At 44.5% G+C, this 23,984-nt stretch overlaps 1 protein-coding gene and 1 pseudogene across 2 annotated transcripts; both read right to left on the minus strand.

Moving 5' to 3' along the window:
- Positions 1 to 1,394: 1,394 nt before the first annotated feature.
- LOC308576325 (olfactory receptor 4S2-like) lies at positions 1,395 to 5,642 on the minus strand (the record flags this gene model as incomplete). Its single annotated transcript, XM_081175577.1, has 2 exons — positions 5,581 to 5,642; positions 1,395 to 2,362 (listed from the first exon to the last, which is right to left on the minus strand). The coding sequence occupies exon 2, from the start codon at positions 2,349 to 2,351 to the stop codon at positions 1,395 to 1,397; it is 957 nt and encodes a 318-aa protein (XP_081031703.1). The 5' UTR covers positions 2,352 to 2,362; positions 5,581 to 5,642.
- Positions 5,643 to 13,654: 8,012 nt separating this feature from the next.
- Positions 13,655 to 14,770, minus strand: LOC308576332 (proto-oncogene Mas-like; annotated as a pseudogene). The gene has a single exon. The product of its transcript is annotated as a proto-oncogene Mas-like (transcript).
- Positions 14,771 to 23,984: the final 9,214 nt, after the last annotated feature.

The following is a 23,984-nucleotide window of genomic DNA, read 5'->3' on the forward strand; positions in this document are numbered from 1 at the left end:
GTCGGTGGAATGAACTGGCAAACAGTATGGTGACATTTTGAATGGCTCACCAAATCAGATTTGGTTCCTTCCATCACGCCACTAATTTTCTTCTTCATTATTTCATAGTACAGTGGTGAAAAACCATCAGGACCTCCTTCTTTCTCCCGTCCTGCACCTCAGTTAGGTTTGGAGAAAATCTGCTATTGGAGGCAATAAGATGCTTTTCCCCCAAACCTAAACACAGCACAGGGAGACATTTTTATAGGGGCTGCTGAGGGAAGAATTAGCGCTTTTTCAATGGTGGGTGAGAGAGAGAGACAGACAGAGAGAGAGAGAGAGAGAGAGAGAGAGAGAGTGTTACTTGTGCACCATCTACAACCATTCCTGGACAGGGCTAGTCTTGCCAGGGTGGCACATGAATTGGTAACCTCATGATTAGACTACAGTGGTACCTCGGGTTAAGAACTTAATTCATTCTGGAGGTCAGTTCTTAACCTGAAACTGTTCTTAACCTGAGGTACCACTTTAGCTAATGGGGCCTGCCGCTGTCACCACGCCACTGCCGTGCGATTTCTGTTCTCATCCTGAAGCAAAGTTCTTAACCCGAGGTACTATTTCTGAGTTAGTGAAATCTGTAACCTGAAGTGTCTGTAACCCGAGGTACCACTGTACCCATGTGCCTGGTTCAGAAGCTGCAACTAGTTCAAAGTGCAGCTACCAAGGTACTGAGTCACATAGTTGTACACACATTACACCATGTCAGGAACATTCCTTCCCACCCAGAGTGACAGCGAGGGCTCCGAGGACCAAGGAGGGGTGGCAGGCAGAAAGAGACAGAGACTTGCTTTCTTCCCATGCGGAGAATGAGATGAGCCTGTCCTGGAATGCATGTCGTAAATTCCCAAGACAGTGTAAGGCAGGGAGAGGGGCCACAGCTCTCAAACCCGTTCTCAGGGGAGGAGGGGCAAACTGGACAAGCTGCTCCTGAGTCTCCTTGTATTAGGAGGAGGAGTAGAGTCCAGGCTTGGCATCAGGCCAACAGAAGGAGGGGCAGCCAATGGAGGATATCCTGTTGGCGAAGAGCCCACCCTTCAGTGGGCTCAACTGACCCATCTAGTGAGGAAGATTGAGCTGTGTGCTTGGACTGAAACTACTGTGTAAATACCACTAAATCTTGGTGTGAGAGGGAGATCATAAATCCTGACACACCAGAGCTGAAAAATCTGCACCAGCTGCGTTTTTACTACTACAAGCTCATCTACACACCCACTTGTCCCATGCCTAGAAAGCATGGGTCCAGGCAGTTTTTTCGCTTGCCCTGTGCTTTCGGGGCATGGGTCCAAGTGGTTTCGCCCCACTGGATTTCTATGTACCTTATTTAACTAAATTAATGACATAAATGATGCTAAAATTCATATTTTTGCTTTCTCACTTGAAGTCACTTTCCTGCTCCATAGTTTTCTCATGGCATTCTTCATCTCCGCATTTCGTAATGTATAGATCAATGGGTTGAGCATCGGGGTGATCACGGTGTAAAACACAGCCACCGACTTGTCTTCTGCAAAGTCACTGGAAGGGCGTATGTACATAAAGGTGCATGGCCCAAAAAATAAAATGACCACCAAGATGTGGGAAGCGCAGGTAGACAGAGCCTTCTGACGCCCTTCGGAAGAGCGAGACCTCAAGGAGACCAAGATGACAATGTAGGAGATAACCAGGATGATGAAGCAGCCCAATGCAATCATCCCACTATTAGCCACCACAATGATGCCAATAATGTAGGTATCTGTGCAAGCCAGTTTCAATAAAGGGTGGACATCACAGAAATAGTGGTCAATTTCATTGGGTCCACAAAAGGTGACCTGAGTGACGGAAAGGGTCTGCACCAATGAATGCATGAGCCCCCCAACCCATGAGGCTGCTATCATCTGCCCACAAACCCGCTTGGTCATAATGGTGGTATAGTGGAGAGGTTTGCAGATTGCAATGTACCGGTCGTACGCCATCACTGTGAGGATGAAGATTTCTGTGCAGCCAAAGAAATGGACCCCAAAGAGCTGCGCTATGCAGCCAATGAAGGAAATGGTTTTCTTTTCTACAAGGAAGTCTATAATCATTTTGGGAGCCGTGACAGAGGAGTAGCAGATGTCTACAAAAGATAAGTAGCTGAGGAAAAAATACATGGGAGAATTCAAGCGGGAGCTGAAGATGATGGTGACTGTGATCAGAGAGTTTCCCAGCACAATGGCTAAATAGAAGAACAGAAAAACCACAAAACAAATTTTCTCCAGCTCCTCATTTTGGGTTAAGCTGAAAAAGATAAACTCTGTCACATTGTTTATGTTCTCAGCTGGAGATTTGAGTTCCATATCTAGATCACCTGCAGAAACAAGTAAGGAAGATGCTCAGAAACTGGCATGTCATTTTCAGGATTCCCCCTGGTTTTATGACAATCAGATGGTGGAGGTAGCAGAGTGAAGTCATCCATAACAATCTCTGGCTATATATATATCAATGCAAGTAAAAAGTGCTAGCATGCCAGGAAGGAAGCCTTGCCATGTAACTCCATATTAAAGGGATGGGGAATCTGTCACCCTCGGTTGGATTCCAACTCCCAACCAGCATGGACATCCCTCAATGGCAGTTGTACACAAATTAGTTAACTAGGGTTGTTGTTTTTAAAGAGGAAGGTACCGTATATACTCGAGTATAGGCCGACCCGAATATAAGCCGAGGCACCTAATTTTACCACAAAAAACTGGGAAAACTTACTGACTCAAGTATAAGCCGGTTCATCACACCACAAACCTGGTGGTGGTGGCAGTGGCGGAGGAAGAACAAGCAGCCCGAAAGGGCTGCTTTCGGGCTGCTTGTTCCTCCGCTGCCGCCGCAGACAGCAGCAGAGGAGGAGGAGGAAGAAGGAGCAGCCCAAAAGGATCCTCGCTTGAGTATAAGCTAAGGGGGCCTTTTTCAGCATAAAAAATGTGCTGGAAAAGTATGCTTATACTCGAGTATATACAGTATTTCAGCTTATTTTTCACTTTCTGAATAAGCAGCTGATTTAAATCCCCTTTTCTTCTCTCTTTTTAAAGTTACCCATTAACTAATGCATCTGTAATAGTCAGTTCTGCTCTTCGTTTATTTGTAAATCATACAGTTAGAGCCAGGGCTGTGTTAAGCATATGCAACGCCAGGGTGCAAAGATCCGCCCAGCGCCCTCCCTCCAGGTTGCCCAGTCCCAGGCATGCAGAAGGGCAGAGCTGGCCGGCCGCCTCAGCGTCTTGCTGGCTTGGTCGCCCCCGAATTCACAGCACAGAGCTGCCCGCAGCAGAAGAGCCCGCCGTGGCCTTCTGACCGACAGGCGGGCTCTTCCCCAGACTTACCGGTAACTCTCAGGCCCCGGACTCTCAGCCTGGCGCCCCTGAGAGCCCGGTGCCCGGTGCCCCGCACCCCTGGTGCCTATGGGTAAGACAGCCCTGGTTAGAGCAGAAATCCTCAAATGTACCTGGTGCCTTAAGTTTACAGTATTATTTATTAAAGTGAAATAAAGAGGCAATGGGAAAGAAATAAAGGGCTTGTCCACACTGTAGCAAAATGTGGGTTTGCACCTGCTTGTCTTGCCATTAAAACAGTGGTATCCTGGAACTTTTCCCCAACCCTTTAAATGGGGGAGGGGGTAGCAGTCTTAGATGTTTTGGACTTTCCAAGAACAGAAAGACACTGCGTTTAGAGCAGGGCCGGATTTAGGTTTGATGAGGCCCTAAGCTACTGAAGGTAATAGGGCCCTTTATATGTCCAGCTGTCCTTTGTCAACAACAAATTGTCGCTGTTTTTGTGTTGAATATATGCTACATGGTAATTTATGGACCTAATAGGTATCTAAATCCATTTGCTATCTGTAGATTTTATTTTATTTGTTTTTTATCTTATATTTTGGAAATGTACATCCAGGTATTTTTTCTTTAAGTTTTTTGGGGGCGCCCAAGAGAGTGGGGCCCTAAGCTATAGCTTGTCTAGCTTATATGTAAATCCGGCAATGGTTTAGAGAGGGAAAGTTCTGAGACAAACACTGATGTCTTGTGGATGCCCCTACATTAATAGGAAGACAGGCAAGTGTAGATCCATGTTTTGCTCCAGGGTGGGCAAGCCTGAGGAGGAGGTGGGGGAAGAGTTGTCAGAAGAGAACTGGGACAGAACCAGAGCAAGGCATCCACCACCCAATGTCAGAACACATTACCTGGCCATTTGGGGCTTTCCACAGATTAAAAAACCTCTGCATTTAAAAGTAGGGAGGTCCAGGACAACAAATGAGAGGAAGAGGGCATCATGTGCACATACAAAAATTAATGAGGAAACAAACCAGACAAATAGACATTTTTCTCTAGTGTGAACAAGCCCCTAGAACGTGCTGATTTTAACCTGGGATTTTTTGCTGTGCTTTTATGCAACTCGGTGGTGCAGCTAGAAAATTTTAGACACTGAACTTAATAGGCTTCATGGAAGGGAGGGGATCCTTTCGCTAGTGACATTTATTACTTCGCTTTCAAAGCACACAATTAACATTTTTCTTTCCTCTACCTCCACTATTGTTATTCCATGCTTGGCAGCTGCTTCTACATTCCTGATATATTAGAGAGAAAATAAAATGTTTGCCCATCTGAGAACAGCAACAAAAAGACTCTGCACACGTCATTTCACATTTTGAAAACTCAGTTAAATCATAGCACCATCATGAGATTGTGCAATTAGGAATGAAGTGAAGTTTACTTACTGCTGCAAAACAAATAGAACTACTCCAAACTGGAACAAAACGTGGTCCCCATCCCAGAGTTCTTCATGACCTTCCCCACTTTAAAGGCTGGCTTTTTCTGATTCATACTTTCCAAGGATTCTAAAGCCCCACATTTAAAGAGGGAAATGTCCAGGACACCACTGAGATGGGGAGGGCATCATATGGGGCCCCTATATTAATGGGGAGCCAGGCCAGTGCAAGTCCACAATTTGCTCTGATGTGGACAAGCCAGTTTACTTGGGAATTAGCACTATTCTGGATAAAAATTGTAATATGCATGCCTAGCCAGCTACACCCCGATTGTAATTTTAAAAAATAAAAATGGGTGGACCACAGCATGCTATTGCAGGGACTGATGCCACTTGCCACTGCTGCCATCATCTGCCACTATCTGGGTGGTCATTTGGGGACCTCTCTGGACTTCACCCCCAAGGTCAGGCATAGCTGCACTCCTGATGTTATTGTTGTATAGACCTGTAAAGCTAATCTTATAGCATGTTCCCTTATATTATTAAGAGCTGTCTGAATAAATAATAAATCTGTTGTGCATTTGGGAATCTAAGAGATGTTGGAAAGAGAAACTGGGCTGAACAGCCAGATTACCAAACAAAGAGTGCACACACACAGAGTCCCTTTTTCTCCCTTTGAATGTCTTAAAATAACAGCCAAAGTTAAGCACTTTTAAGTATCATTGAGTACAATAGGCTTGTTTAGGAACTTGTCCACATATACATATACACATACACATACACATATATAGAGAGCTTAAAAAGAGAACGCATCCCTTCTGCAACAGTATACCTTACTTGTATTTGCAGCTGTTGATAGCCTTGTGTGGTTCTTTCAAGGTTGCCTTTGGAGTTTCTCACTATCTTGACATAGTGAGTTGAAAGCAAAAAGCATCTAGACTAGGGGATATGAAGCCTGATTCAGAGCCATTCACTTTTATGGCACTGGATGGTAAATGGGCACAATAAACAATAATCCTGAAATGCAGAATTCTCTTCTTCATTCAAAAGAGTAGTTCATAGTAAGGAGGACTCTTCTAAACTGAATTCCTTCCTATTTAATAAATTAGCTATTCTGTACCAAAGGGAGGGTGACTGAGCATCTTCGATGATTACATTTTTATATGCAGTCATGGAAAAGCATAATGGTTTCTCAACTTCCCTCTTTTGGGGGGTGGGAGGGGTTGCGTGGAGATGTTCCTTTGCCTTCATGTGGCACTATATCAAATCTACCCACTTTGAATCTCTGGGGAGGTGGAGTGATAGGGCAGAGTGATGCAACTATCCAATTTGCAGAGTATGACGTGAAACACGTCTGATGCTAACAAGATAGCCTGGATAATAAGATCCCAGGGGCCACGAGAAGCGCAAGAGGGACACCAGCCAAAGAAGGACTAAACTTTGTGCATCACTTTTCAAAAGTATTTGTAGCAGCAGGCTTTGATTCTCTCTTTAACTCCTGGTGCCCAGCCTTGAATGTGCTTGTGGAAAGTTATTCTATCAGTGTACTTCCCAAAGCCAGACCACACAAAAAAGTCATGTGGTGTAGATTCTATGTGCCTAACAGTTGTAAGTCAACTCCATACCATCCAACATTTCTCTGATGAAAATAGGGGTGTCAATAATAATATTAACAATGATCTTATTATTTATACCTTGTAGGTCTGACTGGGTTGCACCAGCCACTCTAAGTGGCTTCCAACATCTATTAAAAAAAGAATAAACATTAAAAAGCTTCCCTATACAGGGCTGCCTTCAGATGCCTTCTAAAAGTTGTATTACTTATGTCCTTGGCTCGGGGGTCACCTAACATACCCGCCAACATTTCTCTGATAAAAATAGGGACATCCTAAGGAAAAGCAAGACATTCCAGGATCAAATCAGAAACCAGGACAGCTTCTGTAAGTCCAGGACTGTCCTTGGAAAAGTTAGTAGGAAGAGAAACTGGGGAGATAATGGAGGTCTAAGTAGCTATGAGAGCAGGATAGACAAGATGGCAGGAGGGCTGAGATTCATTTTTTGATTCTAAATGAACAAATATTTGGCTTTAATACCAGAAAAGGAGGTGAGGTTTCTCTTTTTTTTTTTTAAATTTTTATTGGTTTTTCCACTTTTATAAAGACAAAACACACACCAAAAAAGACAGAAGACAAGAACATGTATAAATTCCGAAAATCCTAGTTTCCTAACCCTATTCCCAGACTTCCCCCCACCCCCCCTCGTGCATCCCAATTCCCAAGATTGTGTCAGCAATTTGGTGTTTCTCCTCTTAACCATCTTATTACCTTTTTTATAAACAAAATATAGATTTTTCCTAAGTTGGACTCAAGTTCTCTTCCGTCGATTTCTCATTTTGTCTTAATTAAAAGTCATATTAACTAAACCTAAAGGTCTTGAGTGTTTTTAAGATTCTCTTCTTCCCTCCCTCCCATCCCCGGTTTTTGTCCCTTCCCAATACATATCCAGAATAGCAGTTCTTAGCCTGGGTTCCTCACGTCCGAGGCTTTCAAGTCTCTTTCAGTCCCTCTCCGCCGGTCTTGTTGGTAGTCCTTTATGTCAGTCATCAAATCTGGAAAGAGTTCTTTCGCCATCAAACCATATTCTCTTCCCACAAGGACATTTGAAAGCCACTGCTGAAAAATTTCCACAAATCCTGCATCTTCAAAGTCAAAGTCAGAATGGAGGCCCCAATCATATTTCTTTGTTTTAAGTTCCTGTGTTCCATAAACTCCCGGGGCCTCCTCCTTCTTCTTCTTCATCTTTCGCAGACTTGTGGTAGATGTAATCCAAAAATCTCCTTGCTTGTATTCCACAGATGTCGGCTTTTGGTTATTACTCCCCAGCTTTACTTTCTCTTTTTCTTGTTTAGTCTCTTCCACCTCTTCAGATATCAGTTCCCATTCAGCTGTGGATTCTTTCTCATTCAGGTCCTCAATACATACAGCAGAGCTGCCTGTTCCAGAAGTCAAGGTCATAAGTTGTTTATTCATAGCTAAGCTCTGCTCTTGTAGAGTTCCCACCAATTGAAACATCCTTTCGATTTCCACCAGTAACTTTCCATCCACAGCCATTGTATCCATTGTAGTTTCACAGAATTCCCCCCAGGGGGAATCTGGTTACTTATTAGTCTTTTCTCCAACAATCCTTTAACTTATTTTTATTACTTTGTTTCCAGCAATCTTGGTTCAATTGTAACTCATCTTAGTCCAGAGGGATCTTAAATAGCAATTTTTCCGCTCTAAACTGCCCGCTTGACAGCTTTGACAGCTGTCAAACTCCGCAGCTCTTACACAGGCACAGAGACAGGACGCTCCCGGGCCCGGGAGGGGGGTTGTTTAAAGCAAAAAGAAGGCTTCCCAGTCTCCACTCTCCAGCTCAAAATTTCTTTTAACTAAATCTTGGAAGTTAGTGACCTTTTTAACTCACCCCTCCAAGGGTAGGCTCTCCAGCTTAGCACTTTGTCGTTGCTTAGATCGTCTGCAAGGGGGGGGTGCGGACTTCCTTTTAGCACACCCCCCGGTCGTCTCCAATTCAGGGTAATATTTTTAAAATCCAATTCCGTCTTACTCACGGGTTCTTTCTTTTCAGTCCAAATTTCAAGGAAGGAAGTCAGCGCTCTCTGGTCATGGCTCGCGGCTTCACTCCGCCGAGGTAGCGATCGACTCTCAGTGCCACGCCGCCCTCCGTATCCTCTCCGCAGCCTTTAAAAAGGCTCTTCGTGGATCGGGGGGCGCTTAAGGCACCCACCGAGTCTTCAGTCCGCAGGCTTCCGCGCCTGCGGTTTTTAAGGGTCCCCGCGTCACCGGCGCAGCAAAGACCCGTCCTCGGTTGAGCCGATTCCCTCCGCAGCTCGGAGGGAATCCGCCATTTCCAAATCGCGCCAACCCGGAAGTCCAGGAGGTGAGGTTTCTCAGGTCCTGCAGCTATCTTCAATACCACCTTGTTTGTGGCATCAGCTTTTGCCAAAGGATCAAAGGTGTATAGTTTCCTCTATTGATTCTAAGCAATCAGCCATTACCATAAGCAAAGCCTAAATTCTTCAGTCAAGGACTAGGAATCTGAAGTTACAACAACCAGGTCAACCTGAAGCTATAAGTGCCCACTCCAGTTTCTTGCCCCAAAACAGAAAAATGGAAATGGAGCGGCGTTAGCCAACATTTGTCAGCTAACATAGACCCTCCAAGTGTCCCTATTTCCCAGGGACGTCCCTGATTTAGAGAAGCCATCCTGCTTTCTGATTTGATCCGGGAATGCCCCACTTTTCCTTAGGATGTACCTGCTTTCATTGGAGAAATGTTGGAGGGTATGAAGTTATCTGACCCATCTGAAGGCAATACTGTATAAGGAATTTTTTTAATGTTTGGTGTTTTATCATGTTTTTATATATGCTGGAAGCTGCCCAGAGTGGCTGGGGCAACCCAGGAAGATGTGTAGGGTATAATAGTAAAATTACCCTTATGGAATAGGACAACCCTATTGGAGAAATGTTGCAGGGTATGCTAACAGCAATCCCCCCCACACACACACACACATTTTCAAAATGTAATGTCTTGCATTGCATTCAGTGTTGGTTTGGTACAGCAGTAAGAATGCTGAGAAATGGGAGGCTCAGGTACAAACTCTTGCCAAGGCTGCAGTGCTAACCCTCTTTTACTTAGGCTGTGTCCAAATTCTTATTTATTCTGTATCCAGCGTTGGTTTGGGAAGCAAACTCTCAACTCTCCACCCAGGCTTTTGTCCTTCTCACTCTCTGTGAGATGCAAATAGTTTTGATTCTTCTCATACAGAACTTGGTCTAAATCTAACACATCAACATGGTTGTTATATTCAGTTACATTATCAAAATATTTTGAAATCCACCTTGTTTTCACATTGTTAATAAGCAAGATGCCAGTTAACGCTAGCATAACAAAAAGAAATTATGAACTCAACTTCCAGTTAAGGTAAGGACACCAAACCAATCCACCACATCTTCCTGTTTCTGCACGATGAAATTCTTCTTTTTCTTTTTAAATTGAGAGGAGGCATGAATGAATCATCAGCTTACTTTCCAAGAACACATTCTAGTTTTAAATTCAAATTCACACCAGGTTTCAAAATAGACAGTTCCATTTCAGATCAAGTCCATTTTCAAGACATTTCACACACGGATTGTGGGGAATTTTTAGAATCCAAAGGAATATATTGATCACCAGTTTTCCAAGCATTTTCTCTGAGTTGAGGGGGGTGGGTTAATACATGAGCAAGTCTTCTTAAATTCCATATTCTGACAGCTCAATAAAATGAAGATCTCTTGTATATTTTATTAAAATGTATGTGCATTGATTGTTGGGTTGTTCTTGTATTTATTTTTATTATGTATTTTGTGATTAGTGCTCACTTCGACAGCACATATACTAAAATGTATTTTGTGGTTTCATGTTGTGATTTTATGGTGTGAACTGCCCTGAGACCTGTGGGTATAGGGCACTATGCAAATTTTGATAATAGTATTAATAATACCCAGGCAGGTGCAAGCTGCGGTCCTGCGAGACTGTTGAAATAATTGACACAGGACATAGATGTTGGGTGAACTCAGGCCAAATCTTTATTGACTACAGTGGAAAGCAGGCTTGGCATGGAAATAGAGCAAGGATCATCTCTTCATTCCAGTCACCGCCTGCTGATGGAATAGCACTCCATCGGGGTTGGGGAAACACCCAGCCCCCCTCCATGGGAATTATCCTGTGCTGAACCCTGGTATGGTACAAGCCAAGCTACCAGGGTCTCACTGGGTGACCAGGAGAGAGATTCCAGTCAGGCAGAGGCTGTAATCAAATTTAAGGCATTCCTTGGCCAATCCTTCCTCATGCCCCTTATGAGATCATAGGGCAAAATGGCCCTGTACTCTCACAAGTGGGCCTTTTAAAGGCCTCACCCATCCCTCTTCTTGCAAGATCTCATGGGAGAATCCAAACCCACAAGATCTCACTCCAAAGGGGAGACGCAGCTACAGTTCCCACACCACTCTCTGGGTTGCGCACTGTCAGGAAGGTTGGCCCAAACGCAGATTGCACCAGGAATGAGGCTTAAAATGCTATCACTGCAAAACTCATTCTCTCCCTCACATTCTCCTGCTGCCATCCATGCCTGCCATAGCTGCCTCTTTGATCCTCTTCTGCTGGCTATGGAAAAGTCTCTGGTGGTGTCCATTAAGTTGGCAAGAAGAATAGGAAGGATACTTTTCATCACTTTTGATGGCACAAGAAAGCAACTGGTGCCCTGCTGCTTGTCCCACTACCTCTAGGGAGGTAGTGGGAGGGGTGGAAGGCAAGACCATCTTCATTGAGCAGCTTTTTTTGTGCAGATGTTGTTACCCAAGAACCATGTTTGAGTGCAGTCATTTTGGAAGAAGAGCTGCAAGGTTTGTCATGTGCCACCAGGGGACTGTTTCCTTCTCATGCTAGGATTGGTTTCAGGAACTCATGGGAACCCTCTTCTCGTTTGTCCCAATGCCCCTGACCAGTAGTGAGTTATTTTTTATCTTGAGGTGAGGAGAATCAATTCCCCTTGGCTTGTTCCTTCTACCATTTCTCTTATTGATTCTGAAACAGCTTGTGTGATGTGTGAGAACATGCCACATCACCTGTCACCCTCAACAATCAGAGATGGATGGTGTTCTGTACCTCAATGTACTTTTTAAGGCTAGGAGTGGCAGCTATGGCCTCAGTCTCAGCCTAGAATAATAATAATAATAATAATAATAATAATTATTATTATTATTATTATTATTATTATTATTATTATTATTAATAATAATAATAATAAATTTTATTTATATCCCGCCCTCCCCAGCCGAAGCCGGGCTCAGGGCGGCTAACAACAATAAAACAGTACAAAAGTACAACATAAACAACATTCTAAAATCGTTCATTATAAAAATTAATTAATTCAAGCCACTGGCAACCATTGGGCCAGAGCTCTGCGAAGATTGCCGAGGGAGGGAGTCAGGCTGTGCCCTGGCCAAAGGCCTGGTGGAACAGCTCTGTCTTGCAGGCCCTGCGGAAAGATGTCAAGTCCCGCAAGGCCCTGGTCTCTTGTGACAGAGCGTTCCACCAGATCGGAGCCACAGCCGAAAAAGCCCTGGCTCTAGTTGAGGCCAGCCTAACCTCTCTGAGGCCTGGGACCTTCAAGATGTTTTTATTTGAAGACCGTAGGTTTCTCTGTGGGGCATACCAGGAGAGGCGGTCCCGTAGGTACGAGGGTCCTAGGCCATATAGGGCTTTAAAGGTTAAAACCAGCACCTTAAACCTGATCCTGTACTCCACCGGGAGCCAGTGCAGCTGGTATAGCACCGGGTGAATGTGATCTCGCAGCGAAGACCTCGTAAGGAGTCTCGCTGCAGCATTCTGCACCCGCTGGAGTTTCTGGGTCAGTCTCAAGGGCAGCCCCACGTAGAGCGAGTTACAATAATCCAGTCTGGAGGTGACCGTCGCGTGGATCACAGTGGCTAGGTCAGGGCGAGAGAGGTAAGGAGCCAACTGCTTAGCTTGGCGGAGATGGAAAAATGCCGCCTTTGTTATAGCTGCAATCTGCGCCTCCATGGAAAGGGAGGTGTCGAAGATTACACCCAAACTCTTAACGGACGGTGCTGGCACTAATTGCGCCCCCGCAAGAGATGGGAGTTGCCCCCCCAATCCCATATCGCCCCGTCCCAGCCACAGGACCTCTGTCTTCGAAGGATTTAGCTTCAACCGGCTCCCACGTAACCATCCAGCCACAGCTTCCAAACATCTGGTCAGTGTGTCTGGGGCCGAGTCAGGATGGCCATCCATCAACAGATAGAGTTGGGTGTCATCGGCATACTGATGACAACCCAGCCCAAAACTCCGAACAAGCTGGGCGAGGGGGCGCATAAAGATGTTGAAAAGCATCGGGGAGAGTATCGCACCCTGAGGTACTCCACACACCAAGGAGTGGCGCGATGACAATTCCCCCCCAAGCGCCACCCTCTGTCCCCGACCAGAGAGAAACGAGCGCAGCCATTGAAGGACTGTGCCCTGGATCCCCACGTCGGCAAGGCGGTGGTCCAGAAGTTCGTGATCGACCATGTCGAAAGCTGCTGATAGATCTAGAAGAATCAGCAGCCCCGACCCGCCTCGATCCAGCTGTCTACGAAGGTCATCTGTTAGGGCGACCAGAGCCGTCTCGGTCCCATGACCAGCGCGGAAGCCGGACTGGAATGGATCCAGAGCCGATGTTTCATCCAGAAACCCACCAAGCTGTTCAGCAACCGCTTATTATTATTATTATTACTGTCTGGGTTTCCCCAGCCACTCTGGGTGGCTCCCAACAGAATATTAAAAGCACAATGAAACATTCAACATTAAAAACTTCCCTAAACAGGGCTGCCTTCAGATGTCTTCTAAAAGTCAAATTGTTGTTTATTTCCTTGACATCTGATGGGAGGACGTTCCACAGGGCAGACACCACTACCAAGAAGGCCCTCTGCCTGGTTCCCTGTAACCTCACTTCTCACAGTGAGGGAATTGCCAGAAGGCTCTCGGAGCTGGGGCTCAGTGTCCAGGCTGAATGATGGGGGCTGAAAAGTTCAGAGTTGAGAGAGGAAGGGTGAAGAGTGACGCCTTTCTCATTTCCTTCCATGTCTCAACAGTGGTACCTCTGGTTATGTACTTAATTCGTTCTGGAGGTCCATTCTTAACCTGAGGTATCACTTTTGCTAATGGGGCCTCCCATTGCCGCTGCACCGCTGCGTGATTTCTGTTCTCATCCTGAGGTAAAGTTCTTAACCCGAGGTACTATTTCTGAGTTAACGGAGTCTGTAACCTGAAATGTCTGTAATCTGAAGCGTCTGTACCACTGTATATACTTTTTAAAGCTGTGAGGAGAGCACAGAGATTTCACAAGCACCTGGGGAGGTCATCACTGGCCCAGTTATGCCCACGGGCTTCACACTGGCTACACTAGCCTTAGGGGTTTCGACTTGGCTGTTTGCTATGTCTCTATCAGAACTGCAGCAGACATTCCTTTCCTCCTCAGCCTCGTTCTCCTCACTTAGGGACCTCTGAATGATGAACTGGAGAGGCTCCCTGAACCATCTCTTTCTACAGAAACCTACCAGGAAATAAATGGCAGGGTTGATGCTGCTATTGATACAGGCAAGCATGTAAAAAACACTAGAGAGTTCATCATAAGGGGCTATGTGGTGCACATTGAGGGGAACATTGAAAACAGCAAACACAAGAACTGTGAGCAAGATAGTTTTACAGAGGTGTCCTGTCGGACGCTGCAGAAAACAAAACCTAACCTTTATGAACAGGGTCAGGCTAGACAGAATCATGATAGGGGTGAAGAAGGCGAGGTTGACAAGAGAGATCTTTTGTTGCATTTCGTCACACTGTTTTGTGACTTAAAGAACAAATGTCCAGCCCAAACAGCAGGATGTCAGCAGACCACAGCACAGCCGCCACTGCACTAGACAACCATGCAGGGTGGAAGGAGTGGTACCAGAATGGGCACAGCACACAGAGACACCGCTCTACACTGATAGCAGTGAGGAAATACATACTGCTGCTGAATGAGGACACTTCCATCTTGTTCAATATGGTCATCAGCTCACACCACTGAAGGATGTGGGTGGCAAAATACTGCGCAAAAAAGAAAGATGTGATAAACAGGCACAAAAAGAGAAAGAAAAGGTCAGCCGCTGCTAAGCTGAGGATGTAAACGAAGAGTGGATTCTTCCTAATGTCTAGTCAGAGAAACCAAAGGACAATCCCATTCCCCAGCAGGCCAAAGACGCAGATGAACAGACTGAGGCAATAGATGATGTCATCTGTTAAATTGTGCACAGAGCATTCGTATCCAACATCACAGGTTTGTGTCTGAATGCTGTGAATAAGCAAATGTGCCTGTGTTGTGTTAGCCATCACAAAGGCTTTGCTGGGGCTGGCAGATGTCTTCTTCTTCTTCTTCTTCTTCTTCTTCTTCTTCTTCTTCTTCTTCTTCCCTCCTGCCCCTTTTCACCTGCAAGAACAGAGAAGACAGAAGCGCATCAGTAAGTAACTCAGGCTGCACTCCCATTGGCGATTTATGCATTGACAGATTTGTGGTATTTATAACCCGTCTTTTACCCAAAGGTTGCCAAGCAGGTCACAGTGCCATATACAATATTAGATGCATAACTTAATAAAATATACAAGCAAGCTTTTTTAAAAAATAAAACACCTTGGTTCACAGCAATACTTCAACCAGAACAAAATTACTTCTCACATCTCAGAATAAAGCAGCAATGATACTCTCCTGTCACTCCTGTCAGAATAAAGCAGCAATGATACTCTCCTGGGCTTTTGGCCCAGCAGAATGAACCCATGGAATATACCGTATTTTTTGCACCATAACACTCACTTTTTTCTCCTAAAAAGTAAGGGGAAATGTCTGTGCGTGTTATGGAGGGAATGCCTACGGGTGGCATGCCTACAGATTTTCCTCCTCTAAAAACTATGTGCGTGTTATGTTCGGGTGCGTGTTATAGAGCGAAAAATACGGTAGATCCATGCAAACTCTGTGTTTGTTGGTGGCAAATTCATTGCAACAAGCACTGCACGAGCCTTAAAAACAAAGCATTAGCACATGGTGGGCTTATCCACACTTACCTTTTTCCCCGTGCTTTCCAGGCACAGGTCCTCACTTAAAAGCTCAATTTCCCCCATCCCCAGGACAGAGAAAGCTTGTCTTTTTTTTTTTTTAGAAGAAGAGCTTGGATTTGATATCCCGCTTTATCACTACCCTAAGGAGTCTCAAAGCGGCTAACAATCTCCTTTTCTCTTCCTCCCCCACAACAAACACTCTGTGAGGTAAGTGGGGCTGAGAGACTTCAAAGAAGTGTGACTAGCCTAAGGTCACCCAGCAGCTGCATGTGGAGGAGCAGGGATGCCAACCCGGTTCACTAGATTACGAGTCCACTGCTCTTAAGCACTACACCACACTGGCTCTCAGAAAGCATGTTGTTTAACCAATGCTTTTTTTCTAGAAAAAGAGGTGCTGAAACTCACCATGAATGTCTCCCTTGTTCTCATATAATGCCAATGGTGCCCATCTGAGTGGTGCCAGAACTAAATTCTGAAGAGCTCTGGCTGAAAAAAAGCCCTGTTCCTCTCTTCTGTTTTTCCTCAATATGGCAGCAAAAAATGTTTTTTAGATCCTCTAGCTGGCTGAGAGCAGATCTATTTGTTGTAGTTGCTATAACCTCCTCCAGCAGAATGTGCTGGAGAAAGATTTTCTTTAATTAAGGCGGCACGGATTGTTGCTCTGACTCTTAAAGGCATCCACTTTTCAAATGCTTTCTATGATGGGCATGGCAATTCAACAAGTCCCTCTTGAGCAAGGCTTGACGTTATACCTTGATGTGTCATCTGGAGACTCTGGGTACTCTCACACTAGTCATTTTCTCAAGAAGCAACTTCATTCACCTGGAAAAATTGAAATGAGATCACAGATAAAATGTTCCGTTCCAATATCTCTATGTTCTCCTCCCATCTTTTAAATTATTGGATAGTGCTCACCTTTATGACTTTCTGTTCCTTGGCGGCGCCCGCCTTTTTTTTTTAAAGATATTTATTGAGAATTTTAAAGTTACAAAGAAAAAAGAAGGAAAAAATAAGAAGGAGAGAAAAAGAAAGAAAAGAATAGATAAAAATAACAATTAAACAATACAAATCAATACAAACCAAAATCAAAAAGAAAAAACAAAACACACAATTCAACACAATCAAAAAACAAAAAATATACAACAAATTTAAAAACAAATCCAATATTCCCAAATCCTTAACTTTCATTAACTTATTTCATTGGCCTCCTCACACCTCCCTTTTTTGTATTCTAGTTGTTAATTATCTCAGCAAATCCTTTCCATCTTTCACAATATTCTGTCATTAAATTACCTTGATCTATTTTAACCTTATCTTACCATAAAAAACCTTAAAACTTAAAACTTAAATCTTATTTATACCGAATTCTTTTAACCATAACATATTCTTACATAATTCTTTTTAACATTTCTGCTAAAGCCAATTAATTTCATTCCAACATTTTTCTGATGCTCATTAATTTTGCGATACTTTTCTAAATAAATTTTTAAAACTTTCTTCCAATCTTCATCCATAGTCTCTTCTCCTGGTCTCAGGTTTTGTCAGTCCTTTCTATCCCATCCATCTAGTCCATCAACCTGGTGACCTTATATCCGAGGCTCTTAAGTCTTTTCCATGTCCCTTCCGCAGGTCTTCTTCATGTTTATACCTGTACTTTACTTTGTCTTCTGCTCCTTTCACTCTGGGAGACTCCAACTTGACAATATTTTTGTCCCTTCTCGACAAGTCAGCCCCTTTTCCATAGTCAACACTGAAATCCATGTGGTATTTAAAAGCATGTTTCAAGGCCCCTCCAAAATTAGGGGCCCCCACAACTCCGAGCTCCCCCCGGCCTAAAGCCAGACTTGAAAAATCAAAACATCTCTGCATAGGGGGGTCCATCCAGCCCCCCGTCTCCAAACCAAGCAGATCTCCGTCTCTCCAAATCTGACTTTTTCCAGGTTCATTCATCAAATCCAACGACTCATGTTCCTGCTGGGCCACAGCTCCTTCCATCTCTGCCACCCGAGGTCCAGCAACAGCCTCCTCCCTCATCTCATCTGTCAAAGCACATTCCTGAGTTAATTCCTGAGTGGGTTCTATATAGGTACCCACTGCCTGTCCAAAATTTCCTATCACAACTGTCATTAAATCCATTTTCTCATGTAACTGTTCCAATAAAGCACTTGTCTTGCAAAAGGCAAGCACCAGAGCCTCTGAGCACATTCTTGTTCAAGGTCGAAGTCTGGTCCCACGATCTTAATCTTTTACAGCTGCAAAAACTCCCCAGCTCGACTTTAATAACAGTTTCACAAGCTCCCTCTAGGGGAAACAATTTCTATTGTATCCATCTTTTTTTCCTTTTTTTTTAAAGGCAGATTTAGCAACAAAGTTTTCCTTTTTCGGATATTTTGTCAATATTTTGTTCCTTTTAAAAGCGAAAGGGAACAATGGAATCAATATTTTTCTGTTCTTTTAACTATCTGTCAATGACGTTTGTCCATAGTCAATGGGCTTCTCCAAAACGTCTGTCTTGACACCCCGCTCCCAGGTTCAAGACAGTGGAAAATTACCTTTCTTTACTCTCTCTTCTGCAGGTTTAAACAGATTCCCCCCTCTTCTCCTGCTTCCAAGGGGGGTTCAGTAGTTTTAAATGATGAAAATTTAGTCCTTTACAAACGACTTTCTGAACTCTAGCTTGCCGTGTCTTTGCTTCAATCTATCTACAAAAAGCGGAAGGCGGACTTCCTGTTTAGACCTTCCCGCTTTCGGTGCCTAATTAAGAAATTTCACAGTCCAATTTTCCGTTCTACTCACGGGCAGTTGTTTGAAATCCAATTGTCCACAGGAAAAAGTCAGCGCTCTCCAGCAACAGCAATGCGGCTTCACTCCGTGAAAGAAGCAGTCGATTCAAAGCACCGCGCCATTCACCCCACGTCGCTCTGGATCCCCAAAACCGGGTTTCCCCGCGAGTGGAGGGGGGGCGGCGCCCGCCTTTTACAGGTCAACTGGCAAAGTGCTGTTGATTCACCTGGCATGGAAGAGTGAAGCACTTTGGGCAAAAGTACTTTGGGCCAAAGCACTTCTAGCAAACTTTAAACCAGACACTTGTATTTTGAGAGGAAAGGGATCTGCAGAACTCCCACTCAGAATGCACTCCTGATCTAAGGGAGCTGGACCAGTTTCCTACTGAAAATCCTTGCCTAAGTTCCTACTATTTGCCCCTGAAAATGCTTGTCACAATAAATGTCTCTTTGGGGAGCGATTAGGGGGTTCAGCATGAGACCAACATGGGGCCCTGATCTGGAGACATTCTAGTTTTGAGCCACATTGTTGCTGGAAGTGGCCAATTACACACACCTTATTAAAAGTGTACTGATTGCACTGTGTAATTTGGCTCTTAAAATAAGAGTTAGTTACAGTGTGAGTCTATACCTGTCTATTCAGAATTAAGACACATTGAGTCTAATGCGGGTTATTTACATGTAAGTGAGTACAGGATGGCAGCCTTTGTTAGTTACTGCTTTTTAATTGTTTTATTTGTAATTTTGGTATTTCATGCAAACTGCTTATACGTTTTGTTACATTCAAGCAGTATATAAATGTTGTTAAATAAAGAGCAGATCAGCAGTGCCGGGGCATGCGTGGCAAGTGGCAAGCATCCCGGGGGTGCACGTCAAGCACCAAATGTCCAGGGGGCAGGGGCGGGGTGGCGGCTGCGATGTCATCCCCCCCAGGATGGCAGCTTGGGTGGACCACTCCCCCTGCCCCGCCTTCATCCGTCAGTGCAGATCAGAATGATTTTAACCAGCATTAGTTTCTTGTGCCTCTGCCATTATATATCTGCAGTGGGATCCCAACCCCCATGCAAATGTGTATATTTAGTTTGCACTAAAATGCAAATGAATATTCATGAGGATTTTTTTTTTTAAAAAATTGCAAACTGATGTCAGAATGTGGAAAACTGAATAGGAAAAATGAGAAATTGAGAGAAACGAAGACTGACAGATTAACCCATAACTTAACAGTGAGCAGTGACTGGTTACTTCTAGACATTTCTGAATTAGGCTTTCTGGACCTATTCCAAACAGATTTCCTGCCTGGTTTCGGGACTGAGACCGTTTGAAAAATCTGTGTCTGGAAAGAAACAGGGGAGGTGTGGGCTTGTTGATTCATCTGGGGTTACTTATGAAGAAAATGAAAATTGGAACTGGGTGTTGTCAGAATAAAAACAACACCACACACCAACCCCCGCATTCCCTCTCCAAGCAGTTTCACGTCAAGCAAGAAAGGGAGGTTACAAGTTGGAACACTCTGACAGAAAGAAAGGAGAAATCTCGTAAGACAGCTCTGTAAAATAGGAGTAGCACCAGTGAAAACCTGCCCACCAGTGGACTAGGAGGACTAGGCTAATCCCCTAAACCAGTGGGGTGCCTTGAACAATGGTCTGGCGTGCTGTGGGCAACACTGGCCTCTGTCCCTCTTTCCTTCCCTCCTTGCATCTCTGCCTCCCAAAGGCTTGCACAGCTGTTTGTTGCAGCAGTCCTGGCTACAAGCTCCTCAGGCAAATGGTGCCTCTGGTGCTTCCCAGGCCCCTGTGGGGCAGTGTGAGGAGGCACCTACAAGTCTGGCTTTGGGAAGGAGGCAGAAGGGCTACAGCATCCTGTCAGAGCCCTGGAAGCTTGTGCCTGGCTTCGGGAGGGAGGCACAATGATCATGCACATGATGTTGGCCTCCTTCCCAAAGGCCATCGCAAGCTGGCGCCTCTGGCCCTAACTGTTCCCCTATGAAAAATTTCACTGCCTGCCACTCTTGCCCACATAGATTGTCCAGAAGCATCTGGTAATAAATGGGACCAAAAGCCACTGAGGTCACTGCAGAGATTCTCTATCTGTCCATCTATGTATCTGTCTGCCAATAAACTACTTCCTGGAATACCTTCATTATTACTTCCTGGGAGTATTTTAAAGTATTTTAATTTGCATAGTTTCTGCAGGTAACAGTGTTCAGCTTTTGTTGTGCAAGGGCATGGGATTATGGCATTTCCCTTCCCACTCTTATTTCAAAGCTATTTTTGTCTTTGTATCAGAAAGGCACCTGACCAATTTGGTTGCCAATAAATATTGCTGCGAACATTTCAGAGATCATGGTCTTTCCAACGAGTGGCTCCTGTCCAGGTTTGTTACTTGTCTTACTTTAAATGTTGTGAGGATCCTATGCCCTTTTAAAATGTGGTTTGGGGTGTGTATTATTGGGTTGTTGTTTTTATTTTAATTATGTATTTTGTGGTTTTATATTTTGATTTTATTCTGTGAACCGCCCTGAGACCTCCGGGTATAGGGTGGCATATAAATTCAGTAAATAATAAATAATAATGGCAGAGTGCTCATAGTCCTGAAAATATTGCAATTTCACTGCTGAGAAAATGGGATACCTCTGCAGCAGAAGTGTTGCCTTCAGGAGAGATGTCTGGATCCCCTACAACTGATGACTGCCAGCTGGGTATTTGAAAGCAACATCTGGAAAGCTCCCTACAGAGGAAAAGGGACTGTGATACCCCATAGTATACCTAGAGCTCTGGTGATATCAGTCATGCTCAAGCCTTTGCTGCCATCATGTGGCTCTGTTTTATACAGTTTCCAGGGGAAAATCTGTGTTCGTCAGGTACAGCAGTTGAAGCACTTTAAATGTGATCGTAGTTATTGCTGCAGAGCTTTTATTTTGTTTATCTAAAATATGTATGAACAACTTTTATGAGCAGAACTCTTCAAAGTGGCTTACTTGATGTAACAGATCTGTAGAAAACGCAGCCTGAAGAACGAGACAATGGGGACTTCCGGCGAGACAAGATGGCCAACGCCACGGCTACACACAGCTCCTGAGAATGACCTGCACCAACAGCATTGGCTGGCTGGTCCCCACACTGCCAACACTGCTACCACCGCAATTGGGGGGAGAACCAGGGGTGCCCAACGCAACAACCAGGGAGGCTGTGGGGAGCCCCTAGCTCCCCCTCCCAGTGGCCTTGAGTGCGCTGGGACCGAGAGCACCCCACTGACAGCCCAGCAGAGCTCCGAGGCCTCTGGAACCAAACAGAAAACAGAAAGCAAAAAGGAGTCGTCCACACACAGCCAAGCACCAGCTTGCTGACACCAAGAGAGAGAGGTAGGAAGGTACCGGGAAACTACTGTCTAAAAGACTTCTACAAAAACAACAAACCCACACCAACACAAGAAATACAAGACAAATTAGGGACACCCAAATATCTTGGCTAACACACCATCAACTACACGCCTTCTTAAACAATCCAGCAGTAAAATCAGCAGCCACTAGGCCCTTGACCACCTTCGAAAAACTTCTCCTGACAGCAGAGGAACACGGCAAAGGGATGGTATCCACAATATACAAAATACTGCTCCAAAATCCCACAACTCCCCATGACGCAATCAAAGAACAATGGGAGCATGACATAAGCTATGAAATCAACCCCACCCAATGAACTAGAATGTGGTCTAAACCTCCCTTTAAGTCCATATTAGCCAAAAGAAGGAAACTCACTCTGAAGTAAACTGGTCCCAAGCTGTTAAGGGCTATTTTATTTTATTATTTTATTTTATTTTATTTTAGAAAGCACATACACTTCAATAACATATAAGAAAAAAGGAAGAAAATACAACTGAATTAAAATTAAACATACATACAAAACAAATTTGAGTTGTTATGTTCACAGTCCCTAAAAAGAATTATTAGGTATTGGGAGAGGGAGGGTAGTAACATTATTTTGCTAAATTTTAAGTATTTTATTACATATAAAATATGAATATTTGAAAGATACAGAAACAAAAAATGACTAGCCCTTTCAACATCAGATGGTTTAAATTATGGGCTTTAGATAACAAAAAAGATAACAAAAAGCACAAGGAATTTTATGACCACATGATGGCAGCAACATCCCAGAGAAAGAATCTCTTAAGGATCTTCAGCTCGGTTGGGATCTATGAGTAAAACTTTTTAGGACTGTGTTGCCTCAATGTCTCCAGAGTGCACAGCCATTCAACTGAAGGTTTCATTTGCCACTCTGAAGAGCAGCTTAGTATTCTCCCCATTCTGAAGCTGATGAGTAGAGAGGAAATATTGGTCTTGCCGTTCAATATGTGGTGAGTGGGCAGGACTCATAGTCTTGGTATAAGTTACACTGAGCTAGTGTAAGTTACACTTGGATAAGTTACACTGAGCTAGTGTGAGTCACTGCACATTCTACCTTGGACTTTGGTTGTCCTGATTGTTTTGGATGACTATAAAGGAACTGTTGGTATGAATCGATTTTATGTTTGGCAAGTTGCAACCAGGAGATATTGTGTTGCTGTTTCAAAGGCTAGAGGCTGCAAGATTGTCCAGGTTCACCATTGTTCCCCTCGATCATATTCCTCTCCTACGAGCTGCATTCCTATTCTGTCCCACTTAAGGCAAGGGAGGAGGGTGGACAAAAAAACTGGTGGAGGATCAAGGCAAGAGAAGCTCCATCTGCAGGATCTCCTGCTATCTCAACCCTTCTTGATTCTGAATAATCTGTCCTCCCAGGGAATACATAACTGCATAAGAAAGATGGTTTCTGGGCAGACCATCCATCCCTGACCATTGGCTATGCTGGAAAAGGTGTGGAGAACCTAATCAAAGGGGAGGGGGTTCAAATGTATATCAAGTGGATGTGCTGTGGTCATGAGCCTATTTTGCCCACCCCTTAGGAGTACCATGCTGTTACTTTAATTCCTTCCCCCCCCCCCTTGCGTGCACACTTAACAGTCTGACACACAGCAACATAGCAAGTGAAGTTATATCTGCCATGGATATGAATGGAGGGAGTTTCCTCAGCTGCATTTCTGTGCACTTAAGCTGGTGTTCAAGGGTCAGTAAAAATGTCTCTCTTGTTGTTCTAGTCTTCAAAGAACACCTATGATTTGAAGAATTTGCAGCAAAGGCAAAATTTCACCAGACACAACTATTTCCATGCGCCTATAAAGCTATAGAACAGGGGTCCCCAAACTAAGGTCCGTGGGCCGGATAAGGCCCGAGGGACTCGTTTATCTGGCCCGCAGTGACCCCCGCCGCCCGCTGCCGCCGCCTGCTATTACCGGCACTGCGCTGCATGGCTGCCCACTTCTGGGTCGGAGGAGCACCAGAAATAGCTTGTGTGCATGCACAAGCATTATTTGTGCATGTGCAAGCATTATTTCCGGTGCGCCTCCAACCCGGAAGTGCACCGGAAATAGCGTGTGTGCACACGTATGGGCACGCGCTCCCCCACCCTCCAGCCCGCAGCATGATCAGTGCTGGAGACACCGGCCTGAGGCGCAGTAAGTTTGCTGACCCCTGCTATAGAAGCCCACATTCAGCAACCCTTATTTCATCGGTGAATAAGTAATTGTGTTCATAGACAGGTGTCAATTTACAAAGCTTTACCTTTGTAAAGCTTCTTATGGACGGAAAGTAGGGTGCAATCTGACTAATGGCCTTTTCTTTTGAAGTCCTCCTTCCCTCTGAAACCCTGGTGATATTCTGTGCTACTCCCAGTCA

The sequence above is a fragment of the Podarcis bocagei genome, assembly GCF_964188305.1.
Source record: "Podarcis bocagei genome assembly, chromosome: 1".
Taxonomy (NCBI): Eukaryota; Metazoa; Chordata; class Lepidosauria; order Squamata; family Lacertidae; genus Podarcis; species Podarcis bocagei.